This window comes from Sus scrofa, chromosome 15 (assembly GCF_000003025.6).
Source record: "Sus scrofa isolate TJ Tabasco breed Duroc chromosome 15, Sscrofa11.1, whole genome shotgun sequence".
In the NCBI taxonomy this organism is placed as follows: domain Eukaryota; kingdom Metazoa; phylum Chordata; class Mammalia; order Artiodactyla; family Suidae; genus Sus; species Sus scrofa.
Window position 1 is genome coordinate 128,363,940 of NC_010457.5, and position 13,339 is coordinate 128,377,278.

General features: G+C 42.7%; 1 protein-coding gene across 5 annotated transcripts in view; it reads left to right on the plus strand.

Moving 5' to 3' along the window:
* The window catches only part of RHBDD1 (rhomboid domain containing 1), a 152,837-nt gene that overhangs the window by 17,625 nt on the left and 121,873 nt on the right, over window positions 1-13,339 (plus strand). For 4 of the 5 annotated variants that reach the window (XM_021075277.1, XM_021075276.1, XM_021075273.1 and 1 more), the window contains exons 2-3: window positions 7,809-8,316; window positions 9,738-9,870. In XM_021075277.1, the coding sequence (XP_020930936.1) occupies window positions 7,884-8,316; window positions 9,738-9,870 (566 nt within the window). In that variant the 5' untranslated portion in view covers window positions 7,809-7,883. Of the gene's footprint in view, window positions 1-7,490; window positions 7,706-7,808; window positions 8,317-9,737; window positions 9,871-13,339 lie in introns of those variants that run through there. The other variant, XM_021075274.1, reaches the window with a different exon arrangement.

The window sequence follows — 13,339 nt, forward strand, 5'->3', positions numbered from 1 at the left end:
ACATGTTATTCATCCAACAATTATCGCACTTAGCAACTGTGTATTGCATATAAGCTATGTAAGCTTTTCGAAATGCATTTATGTATTTGAAAAGAGGAAGCAAATTACAAGCTTTTGGTTAATAAATTCTTGTTTTCCTCTAAATGCAAATATATATTATGCTATACCATTTTCTTAGCCTCAAAAGTACCTTGAAGATATGCATTTTATAATTGAGTTTTCTCGGGGTTTAAGGGAGCTAATACCTTTTAGGAAAAATGAAATTATGCTAACAAGTGTTATTGGAAGAACAAGAATTATTATTGTGCTGTTTTCATCTATTGGCCCTCTAGTAACAGGTGGTGAAAACCGTCTTTATGTTTGGATTAGAAAAGACAGACAGGAATGATAAGATTTGTGGAGAGTTCAGAAGTGAGAAGAAGTGATCCAGTTCAGGTCATTCCTAGAGAAAATAGACTGTGCTAAAACAGTAAGAGAGAAAAAAATTGCATCTAGTTGTTCCGTGAATATTTTGTCCAAGTCAGTGTGGTATTTATGATGCACTAATTTGTTTCTCAGCTCTTGTAATTTAAAAAGCAGGAGTTTCTATGTTGAGCATATCCATAGCTTTTTTGCTTTGTTTGAAGTGGTAAATTATACTAACGTGCATCTTTCAAAAGGATTTTACAGTGTTTAGAGTCAGATGTGTTGGCCGAAGCCCTGTCTCTGCTGTTGGAGTACATTCACGTTCACTTTTAACATGGCATCCAAGGGGATGGCAACACTAACAGCCTGGCAGGTTCCCCAGGGTGATTTCTTTGGTGTCTCCTCTTTCTTTCTGGAGCTTCCTTTTGGCCTGAGCTTGTTAAACTATTTCTTGGAGAGAGAGAGGGGGAAAAAAAGAGTGATAGAGCAGGAGAGGGAACACATTTGTCTGTGTGGTTTTGTGTACGTGTGACATGCATATTCATATTTTGTTTTAAGCAATGAAAATTTAAGCATGTGCTCAACATCATCAGTCACTAGGGAAATGCAGAGCAGTCCCACTTCACACCACTAGGATGTCTGTAATGAGAAAGATTGATAAGAACAAGTGCTGTTGAGTGTGCGTGAGTACGGAGAAATTGGAACCCTCATACACTGCTGGAGGGAATGTAAAATGGCACAGAAATTTGGAAAACACTTGGTAGTTCTTCAAAAAGTTAAGCAAAGGGTTTCCATATGACCCAGCAATTCCATTCCTAGGTATATGGCCAAGAGAACTGAAAACATATGTTTCTTAAAAAAAAAAAAAAAAAAAAATTGTACATGAATGTGCACAGCAGTTATATTCATGATTGCCAAAAAGAGGGGACAGCCCAAGAGTCAATCAACCAGTGCAACTGGATAAACACAGTGTGTCATGTCTCTATAATAAAATACCATTCAGCCATATAAGAAACTAAGTATGGACGCTTCCTTCAATGTGGATGAACCTCGAAAGCAGCATGCTAAGTGAAAGAAACCAGACACAAAAGACTACAAGTTGTGTGAACCTGTTTATATGAAATGTTCAGAGCAGGCAAATGCACTGAGATGGAAAGTAGATGAGTGGTTGCCAGGCCCTGGGCAGGGTAGGGAGATGAGTGGGGGTTGATGGTAATGGGGACAGGGCTTCCTTTGGGGGTGATGAAAACGCTGTGGAATTAGATGGTGATGATGATTGAGCAGCCTCGTAAATATACAGAAACAACCAAATTGTGTAGTTTAAGACAGTGACTTTTATGATGTGTGAATTACATCTCCATTTAAAAGAAAGCCATATTTCAAGCACTTGGAAGTCAGGCATTAGCAAAATATCCAACCTAAGTGATAACAGGCCTCTGAAAAATACTTGCCAAGTGATTTGAACAAATCTACATTCTCCTCTATGATTATTTTTTTAGAGAATATGCTCAAAATATATGGAACTTAAATGATGTTTTCCAAAGGCATGGAGATAGTAATAATGACACAGCATCAATCTACCGCACATACGTAGCGGTAAATGTTTTCTTGATTCTTAAAGAGAAACCTCGCACACTTTTGGAAGATCTCAGTGAACAGTTTTCAGATTTGTTGCACTTTTAGTGACCTGGAAGGCTGTTTTCAGAATAGCGTTTGATTACTCCTCTAGAGACTGTAGCTTTTGGAGTTCTCTATTGATCCAGCGTTGTCTCTACAGTGGCTTGGGTTGCTGCTGTGGCAGAGGTTTGATCATTGGCCTGGGACCTTCCATGTGGTATGGGCGTGGCCAAAAAAGACTGTAGTTTCTTTCTTTCTTGTGGAATTAAGTTGGTTACTGTCAGATGCCAAATTGGGAATATAATTTAAAACTGGTGTATATTCTTGCAGTTTAATGGCCTGAGTTCTTCTTGAACATTTACATTGGAAATTGAGATATGTATCTCCATGGTAAATGATAATGATGAAATATTTTGTGCTTTCTAAGTAGAATTGAAAATCACACAATTAGTTTCTTTTCCTTTTTTGTACAATTCCTTTCTCTCCCCCATGAGACACGTTGGTTTCCCAAGTTATGAATTCAGTTTCCTTTGTTTGTTCTCACCACTTAGTTTTTCTTATTATATGCCTGTTTAATTTTTAATTTCTCATTAAAAGTAAATATGGCTAATTTTCCTATCAATATTTCAAGAGGTCTTCCATTTCTCTGTCATAACCTTGATATAGCACTGTCTGGTGTGTGTTACCACAAAATTAAAATGCCATTCTTTTTATCAGATAGTTCTGGCAAAGCAACTCATTAATGCATTTTAAATGGATCAGAGGTTTATTCCTGTAAAGTTGAAATAAATGTTGCTAACACTATCTTGGAACTAAAAATGGCTAAGTGGAATATTATATACAGTGCTATGGAGAAGGTTGCTGAAATTGTAGGAAAAATACTTAGAGTTGAACAGATCATAGACCTTTTCCTTTAGTCTCATTTATTGTATAATGTAGATATATTTAACATGCTAGTCTTGAGTCACTGCACAAACACTTATTAAGGACTGACTGTGGAACAGTCACCGTGCTAGGCTCTGGGTATTCGATGGTGATCAAAATGGGTAAGACCACTCTGCCCTCAGCATTTATGCTGTAGTCATGAAGCTCGCAGTGTGGGAGCACCCAGGGGGCTGGATCATAGTGACCAAAGCAGGGTGCACAGAGGGGTGATGGGACAAGAGGGGTGCACAGGGCCCGGGTAATCACGAGTGTGTAGTTGTGGTCAAGAGTTGGGGCTTCATTCCAGCTGTAATGATAAGCCATTGAAGGAGAACCCACCTTCAGCTTTATAAAGATGCCTCTGAACAGTGGTGGAAGGTGGTTGATGAGGAGCAGAGTTTGCTGCAATGCAGACAAGTTAAGAGGATGGTTTAGACTAGAGTAGTGGCTGCGGAACTAGGAAGAGTGATATAAATTGTTGCAAGAATGAACAAAGTGGAGTGGATGGGATTTGGGGGCAGCGGAATTAAGAGGGCGGAGCACCTGTCGGGTATATTGTCTCCATCTCTGACCTGAACAGCGGGGGAGCTGGAGATTCTGTGTCCTGAGATTTAGCCCCCGGGAGGAGGGGAAGAATTGGAAGGGACCATCCAATATTCAGTTGGGGCATATTGAATATGAGGGGGAAGATATGTTTATGGGGAGGGGGTGGAGTGCAGGGACCAGCCTGCTCTTCCTTGAGCTGATGTAACTGGTTATGGTCTGGCTACTAGTTAGAAGCAGCAAGTCACTTTCAAAACCAACACATTGTACTGGTTTCCAGCTCATCAACCATGCTTCTGTGCTCTCTCCTACAGCTCAGCTTTCTAAAAATTTCAATGTATTTGACAGGACGAAACAGGACTCATTTTATATTGAACAGTTGCTTATCGTGATCTCTTGTCTTTGGTGTTCCTAGAACTGTGCCTGCCTGGCGGACAAGGTCAGGTTACAGATTTGATCTTCACATGAACCGTTGATTTTCTGTTACCTTGTTACAAACAGGCTGCCATTCCTCGCTTTGGATGGCCAACTTTTGATAGCTTATTAGAAAGGAAGCTGGGCCACAGATCTGGTGTAAAATTGTGCCGATTTATCTTTGCTATTTAAAACTCAAAACTTTATGTTCCAGTGGCTTTTGTGTGAAAGCAGAGCCCAACAGTTATTACGCACTTCTCACATTGGTTGTGGTTTTATCTGCCTTCACATTAAGTATATACCACATCATTTTATTCATCTTTTGATTTTTCTTTTCTTTTTTTGTCTTTTTCAGGGCCGTACCTGCAGCATATGGAGGTTCCCAGGCTAGGGGTCGAATCACAGCTACAGCTCCTAGCGACATCTGTAGCCATGCAGGATCCAGGCCTTGTCTGCCACCTACACCACAGCTCGCAGCAACATCGGATCCTTAACCCACTGAGCGAGGCCAGGGATCGAACCTGCGTCCTCATGGTTACTAGTCAGATTTGTTTCTGCTGCACCACAATGGGAACTCCCCATCTTTTGATTTTTCTGCAGCCAATATTTTTGTTCCCTTCAACAAAGGGAAGGGGGCTGGGTTTGCCAGTGTTTCAGTCTTTGTTATACCCCAAGTGTCTGGCACAGGGACTGGCATACATTTGACACTTGAATAATTCAGTTTTTAGAAACCAAGAAATGAGGCAGACAATATTCTTCCTATAAGGTTGTGTCCCTGAAACCTCCTGAGAGATCAAGGCTGTAAAATATACATTTGGGAACCATCCTTATACAAAGAATTATAGAAGCCATGAGAGTGGAATTCCATGAGTATAGTATGCAAAACAGAGTAAGGACAGAGAGAAACTGAAAAGCAGAGAAAGGGGGGTTGCAGGGAGCTGGAAGCAGTGGGACAGTGGTAGTGTCCGTGGCAGTAGGAGCGGTCAGCATTGGCGAGAGAGGGGACAGGTGAGAAAGGATGGGAAGCAGAAGAGCTTTGGGGTTTGGGCTGAAATCAGGCAAGTGGAATGTGGGCCTTGGGTGCACAGTGTGAGATACACTTGGGGAGATTCCACTAACCTTTGTTTATACTCTTCATCAGTAAGGATTCCAGTCGAGAGGGGACCTTTTCTTGAGCAAAGATATAATTACTTCTGATTTTCTGCCGTGCACAGCCTGGTATCATAGGCCACTGTACTGATATTGAAGGGCGTATTTTGTGATTTCTTGTAAGCTGGTTACTTAGTGATCAAAGCCATATTTTCCCATTGCTCCTGTGACAGGTAATGATGTTCGATGTATATAATTATTTAGGGAGATTGCAAACATGTCACAGTAGTTGGAGATTTGAAGATCAACTTGAACGTCAAGGTGAAAAATACAGACCATTTCTCCAAAATTATCCGGGAGCTTATCAGTTGGAATTTTATTAAATTCTCCATTTCATGAGAATGCTGCACCGCTATAATAATAAAAGGTCCTGGCAACAAAGAAACTTGGAGTGTGCTAACAATGAGGGTACACACACCATGCACACCTCTATGTATAATTTTTTCTTGAGCATTTCTTTTGGATGTGATGTTGATAAGAATCCATATGGGATGGAGTAGATTTAAGCCTATTATTAGGCTGCTACCATCTGCAAAGGCTTTTTTCTCCTAAATGAGATTACTTTACAGTAATGAAAGAGTTGCTACCAATTATTCAGTACCTGCTTTGTTCTGGACATGTTACAGTAATCCTGGCCAGGAGGTAATCATTTCTAATTTAATGTGAAGAAATGAAAGTTTTAAGTAATTTGCCCTAGATCCCAGGGATAGCAAGTTAGAGAATCTAGCTCTTTTTTACTCCAAAGCCCATGTACTTCCCAATGTGCTGTCTGAATGGGAATCTTTAGGGTTCCAGAGCCATTTATATATTGGGTTGGGAGGCAAGAAAACTCCACAGGGTAATTAGAAAACTACTAGTGAGAATTTCTTCAGCATTCTGTTCCCTAATCTGCCTGTTTCCTCATAGCCACACCTGACATTTATCTTCTTTCTTCTTGTTATGATGGACAAGGCTGTTCTTCCCTCTAAGGACTTGATTCTTTTGGTTTATCTCTTGCACCTTTATTCCGTGTCTCTTTCTTTATTAGCTTCTTCCCATAAGCATAACCTCATCCCTTTCCAAAGCAAACATCTTCTGTAATAGTTAGTAATTGCCACATAACAAACTACCCCAAACTTCAGTGACGTTAATTTAAAATATCATTTATTTAGCTTACTGTTTTGTGGGACAAGGTTAGTCTGGGCTCAGGACTGACATGCATTTGTGGTCAGCTGCTGATCAGCTAGACATCTTTGCATCTGAGGCATTAGCTGATCAGTGACCAGGGCCATCAGGGTGACTAGAGAGAGCAGGGGTCTTCTGTTGTCCAGCGGGCTAGCCCGGACTAGTCCACATGGTTTCCTGAGAGGGTTTCAGAGAGAGCAGAGGCCTGCAAATCATCTAGAGGCCTTGATTTAGAATTAGAGTCCCTTGCTCTTCATTCTGTCAACCAAAGCAGATCACAAGGCTAGCCCAGGGTGTGAAGTAGACCACTGAACATGGCAGTCGTCTTCATTGCTAAATCCAGTTCACCCTGCAAGATTGCAGCCACCTGTGCTTCAGGTCTGGGCTCCCTCTGTCCCTGTGTTTAGAACATGGTGTGGCAGTTACTGGTTTAGTTTTCAGGACAAAATGAGCTCCTTAGAGACAGTAACTGTGTTTCAGTCCAGAATTTGGCACATAGTAGGTAACTTTTAAAGTGGACATTCTTGTGAAAGTGAAGCAGTCTAGCTGCTGACATATTGGCAATATGGAATAGAAGATAATATATGCTTGCATTTTATTTTATCTGTCTATCTATCTATCAGTTGTTGCACCTGCAGCATGTGGAAGTTCCCAGACCAGGGATTGAATCCAAGCTACTGCTGCGACCTATACCACAGCTGCGGCAATGCTGGGTCCTTAGCCCATTGCACTGGGCCAGGGATTGAACTTGAGCCACCACAGAGACAACGCCAGGTCCTTAACCTGCTGCGCCACAGTAGGAACTCCTATGCTTGCACTTTTAGAACTTGCTTGCTGATACTGAACAACTTTGGAGCAGATTCTATCCAATATATCAAAATGGAATATTTCTTTAAAAAAAATGATGGGGATGAAGAATTGTCTGGCCTTCTGAGAGAAATCTTTATTAAAGATTTACGTTCTGTCTTTCTTTCTTTCTTTCTTTCTTTCTTTCTTTCTTTCTTTCTTTCTTTCTTTCTTTCTTTCTTTCTTTTTATGGCCACGCCTGTGGCATATGGAAGTTCCCAGGCTAGGGGTCAAATCGGAGCTGCAGCTGGAGCCTGTGCCACAGCCACAGCAATGCCAGATCTGAGCTGCATCTGCGACCTACGCCACAGCTTGCAGCAAAGCTGGATCCTTAACCCACTGAGTGAGGCCAGGGATTGAACCCACATCCTCAGAGATACTATGTCAGGTTCTTAACCCATCGAGCCACAATGGGAACTCTCTTTGTAGTTTTTTTTAATTGGGTTACGAGTTTGTTTATAAGGAAGACAAGTCACATTTTCATGGCATGTTTGTCAGAGAAAGCATACCCATCCGTTACCTGGGTCACTGGGATTTGGGATGACATTTCTACTTTAGATTATAAAATGAGGAGGGGCATCAGCCATTGTCCTGGATGTTACTCTAGAAGATGCAGAAAATACATGTTTTTCTTGGATGGGAGGTGAGATATACATGATGTAAACCCATCTTTAAATAAGCACTTCTTGTCAATGTACCAATTTTTAACTGTTGGATTTTCATGTCCGTTTTATTTTATGTTTTAGGTTCAGCTGCCTGTGTTTCTTCCCAGATTCCCCAAACCTGGCCACTTTTTCCCATCACTGGCTTGATTTTTAACCATGCAGCGGAGATCAAGAGGAATTAATGTTGGGCTGCTTCTGCTCCTCTCTCAAATCTACCATGTTGGGATCAATAATATTCCACCTGTCACCGTAGCAACTTTGGCTCTCAACATCTGGTTCTTCTTGAATCCTCTGAAGCCGCTGTTTAGCTCCTGCCTTAGCGTGGAGAAGTGTTATCAGCAAAAAGACTGGCAGCGCTTACTGCTCTCCCCTCTTCACCACGTAGATGACTGGCATTTGTATTTCAACATGGCATCCATGCTATGGAAAGGAATAAATTTGGAAAGAAGACTAGGAAGTAGATGGTTTGCCTACATCATCGCCACATTCTCTCTACTCACTGGGGTGGTGTACCTGCTCTTGGAATTTGCTCTTGCAGAATTGCTGGATGAACCTGGCTTCAGAAGGAACTGTGCTGTAGGTTTCTCAGGTAAGGCAGCTCCATTTTTAAGGTGGCATGCGTGAAGACAGTAAGAGAGATGTGGTTGTTGTCATTTTATGAAGCCAGGGTCCCAGCTGGTGAGGAAACGGGAGTCTGAGTGTCCAAGTGCTGCTGCAGTGTGGTTTTTGGAAAAGAAGCTGATGGGAGGACAGGAATGGGGACATAGATTTTGCTGTCTCCCAGTATGCTATATCTTTCACTCTTAGGCAATTTAGACTAGAGTCTGCCCAAAGATAGTTTTGTAGGAGACATAGTCCTGGAAATGTGCAATCGCTTTATCATGGCGGGACCAGGGAAAGACACACTGGTGTATTTGTGGTAGGGAGTTGTCTAAAAAGAGGAGTATACCTCTTAAAAATGCCATTAAAATAAATACAGCATGTTCCCATGTTTTAGGAGCCATGATAGTCTCTCTACATAATTCATGCTATTTAATTCCCATAACAGGTCCATAGGGAGTGGCCTTGTCTTGATTTTGTAGTTGAGGATGCTAAAGCCCGGAGACAGTCAGGTAACTTGCTCAAGGTTGGTGAGCAAGTTGGTAAGTTGCTCATCAGTGGCGGAGCTAGGATTTGAACCCAGTCTATATGAATAACCACATGTTACATTGCCTCTCACTATTCCCCCTCACTAGTTCTTTTTTTACATACATCTCACAACTAAATTGCCATCAGGACTTAAAATAGGTGTTCTAAAAATTAGAATGTGGAGGGTAGGAGGGAAATAGTCCTGAAACAGAAGGACATCGAACCCCTCCCTCTACTCTCCCTGCCGTCCTTCCCCCTCCTCTCTAAGATACATCCTCATGCATCTGATTGTGGGAGAAGAAAGGAAACATGCCCTGCCTTCAACATGTCTTTTCATAGAAGCTAGAACAATACACATTAATGGTGTCTTTTTAAATTGAGTTAAAAATCACATAGCACTGGAGTTCCCTTGTGGCTCAGCAGGTTAAGGGTCATGCATTTTCACTGCTGTGGCTTTCATTACAGCTGTGGTGCATGTTTGATCCCTGACCAGAGAACTTCCACATGCCTCTGGTGTGGCCAAAAAAAAAAAAAAAAAACAAATAAAAAAAGTCACATAGCACAAAATCAACAATTTTGAAGTTTACAATTCAGTGGCGCTTAGTACCATTGCTAGTGTCTTATTCCCATTTTATATGTTATATATTTAGTAGCATACTCAGAGCTGGTATGAATTTCTGCATTAAGAAACATTGGAGGATGGTTGCCTTGAAGACTGTCTTTCTGGGTTGACTTGTAAGGAAGAAAGAGCGTTAAGTTTCAAAGCAAAAAGTTGGATATAGTCGAATAATCATTTTTACTCTCAATTAGTTTTCTTTACAAATGCTGATCATCTGTCACAGCTGGACTATTGATGTTTGTATGCTCTTTATTCTCTTTTAGGAGTTTTGTTTGCTTTGAAAGTTCTTAACAACCATTATTGCCCTGGAGGCTTTGTCAACGTTTTGGGCTTTCCTGTACCCAACAAATTTGCATGTTGGGCAGAACTTTTGGCTATTCACTTCATCTCACCAGGGTAAGTGTTTACTTTTTAGAGGATACAGATGAAGAACCTGATGTTCCATGGAGAAAGAATTGCAATAATAATGAAGTAGCCAATTGTCTTTTACAGTGAAGTTTGTTCTTTAAGGACAGAATCCACCCTAATGGTTTTAACGTCAGTTCTTCCTGTTTTTGATTTCTGTCAGCTACTGAACTGTGTGATTTTGGTGCACTTGTCTTACCTGAGTTCCCATTTTCTCGCCTTTTAAGTAGAACCTGATACACAGATTTGGGCATCAATATTGACCAGCCTGTCAATTAATTCTAATAGCAATAACCCAAAGAGGCACACAGAAACTTTATAAAGATAAAGAATCAAAAGGTCTGTTGGTCCAGTGCTTTCAAGTCATTTTAGCTGCGGAATGTCTTGGTGATGGCTTCTTTCAACAATCTTGTTATATAAAACAATCTCGATATATATAGAATGAACTGTTTTGGGTGGAGAGGCGGCATGGGGCCCACTTCCTTGCCTTAGCTCCGTGTTATTGTGGCTGCCTCGGAGGCGCCTCCAACAGAACCCTAGAGCTCCAGGGAGCACAGCTTGGGAACCCCCTGGTATCTGTGACTTTCCTTTACCGATGAGGACAAGGAAATTCAGGAGGTTAAGGGACTCAGTCAGACAGCTCGTGGTAGACACTCCTGGTCTGGGTGTTCCTGGGCGGGTGGCAGTGGGGTTGAGGGGGTACTTTCCCACTTGGGTTCCTTTCAGAAAAAGAAGAGGGAATTGTGTTCCACCAGCTGCACTTCTCTTAATCTGTATAATGCAACTGGAAGCCCCTGGTTTGCTTGTTTGTTTTTACTCTGGGGACCTGGATGCTATTTGGAGAAGGGAGGGATTCGGGAAGATTCAGAAAGAAGTCAGGAGGGTTCGCTGCTGTTCTGTTCAGACAGGAGCTTTTTTTATTTTTTTCTTTTCTTTGCTTTTGCTTGGTGTGACCGTGTTGGGTGTCCGGGTGTCATACTTGGAGAGTATTCTCCTCGGGCTGTGTGTCAGCCCAGTCACCTCGAGTCCTTCTTTCATGCTGCTTTCCTGTCGTGGGCAGCCATTGCCAGCTGGTCTGTACAAGGCAGTGAGTGGCCACTGAGCACCACTCATTTGCAACTGTATTGTTATCTTGTGACAGTTCCACGAAGAAAGCCTAACAAAATCTTCAAAGTTCTCTTTGCAAAAGGGTCCAGTAATGTCTGTCCCTTGTCCGAACAGCCCCCTCTGTCTCTTGTCACTCACAGCTCCCTGACTTGCTTGATGTGACTTGGTTCTCTGTGTGGACCAGAGACTCTGGTGTGTGAGGGCAACACCCAACATTGATATGAAAATCACTCCCTCATACTTGAACTTTTCTTCTGTAATGAATTCACTGAATAGCGGCGCCTTTAATATTCTCAGGCAACTATTTCTGAAGACTCTCATCGTGCATTTTATTTTTCTGGGAGTCTCCCCCCTTTACCTAGAAAAGGCATGCTTGCATTTTTGTATAATATGCTTATTCTGCATAGAGGGGCCTGATGTTCTGAGCCTGGGAATTAAGTGGAATCTCTTATCTTTGAAAGACGATCTTTTGGTTTTTAAGATTTGACGGCCTCGAGTGATAAACTTCTGATAGCCAAGCATCTACTTATGCATCTCTCCAAATAAAGACCAAGCTGAACACTGGTGCAGGAAACCTCAGAAGGGAGTGCTTCTCTGAGCTGGATCTTGGAAGAATGGGAGAAACCCGAGCTCTCTACTTTGCATTGTTACTCTCCTGGTGGTTGTCAATTAGAATTTTCATTGGGAAAACACTGTAAATCTTTAGAACAAAGCTGGCTTTATTGACGGACTTAATGAGCTGCGCTTTGGGAGGGAAAAAAAAAAATCTGCCAAGCAAACATCGGGTGGACCTCTGTGCTTTATGAAAGCCATGGAATTAGTAATTTCCCCCTGTTAGGGAGTTTTATGGAGGGAAGCTGGTCCCAACAGCCGGCCGTTAGGTGCTGAGAAGCGCGTGGCCCTGCCCAGCAGAGTGAAGTCATTATTTGCTGGGGGCCCTTGCTTTCACTCTGCTCCTGTGTCCCTGGCTTCGGTGATTGCTCTGCCTCGCATGGTCTTTTTTTCCCGGGGCCCTGGTACTTGGTGCTGTCTGAGGAAGTGACCCTGCTCCGGAGGCAGCGGGGAGGGAGGTGTGCAAGCAGCTTCCTGAGGCCACCGCCTCACAAGCTGCCCCTTTGCCCCTTCCCACCTCCACCTCCCCTCCCCAGTCCCCACACCCACCCCTCCACCCGCTTCTGTTGATGGAAGGAAGCAGGGGATCTGATGCCAAGTTTGACTTTCTAGCCTAAATTATGAATGTCTCCTGTTTCTTACATAAGCCTGCGACTGTCTAGTCCAGAAACCGAAGCTCAGGGCAGCGTGAAGCTCAGGGAAACGAACATCACCAGAGCCACGGGGTGACCAGGCTGGAGGACAGTGGTCAAGGGTGAAGGGATCTTGGAGTTCCCGTTGTGGCTCCGCAGGTTGAGAACCTGACGTAGTGTTTGTGAGGATGTAGGTTCGATCCCTGGCCTCACTCAGTGGGTTAAGGATCCAATGTTGTCACAAGCAGTGGCTAGGTTGCAGATGTGGCTCAGATCTGGTGTTGCCATGGCTGTGGTATAGGCTGGCAGCTGCAGCTCTGATTCGATCCCTGGCCTGGGAACTTCCATATGTTGCTGGTGCTGACCTAAAAAGAAGAAGAAGAAAAAAACAATAGAGTGAAGGGACCTGGGCTCACATGCCAGCCAGGGCAACTCGGGCAATTCATACAACTTCTCTGAGCCTCGTTTCCTCATCTGCAAGATGGGGATATGACTTACCTTCTCTGATGCGTATGTCAGTTTTAAAGAGTCAAGGAGGTATTCGTTCTGTATGAAAGTGCTTTATAAACAATAAAGTACTTAATTGATTCCTTTTACGATAGGATAAATCACTGAAAGTGTGTAATGTCCCTGGAGAAGAAAAAAAAAAAAAACAAAAAACAGAAAACTACACACTTGATTTCTTTTTCTTCTGAATATTAATAAACCAGATGTTACTTACTTTTGTTTGCTTGAGCTTTGTCTCTGCCCTGTCACTTTTTCCCACCCTGAGTGACAGTTAGCCAGCTAGAAATTCCTGTGAGCTATTCTTTTTGCCTTTTCTGTTTGTTTTGTTTTGTTTTGTTTTAGAGCTGCACCTGCCACATATGGAAGTTCCCAGGCTAGGGGTTGAATTGGAGCTGTAGCTGCAGGCCTACACCACAGTCACAGCAACATGGGATCTGAGCTGCATCTGCAACCTACATCACAACTCACGGCAATGCCAGATCCTTAATCCACTGATCAAGGCCAGGGATCAACCCTGCATCCTCATGGATGCTAGTCAGATTCGTTTCTGCTGAGCCACGATGGGAACTCCCCTGTGAGCTATCTTAAAGCCAGAGGGAGCA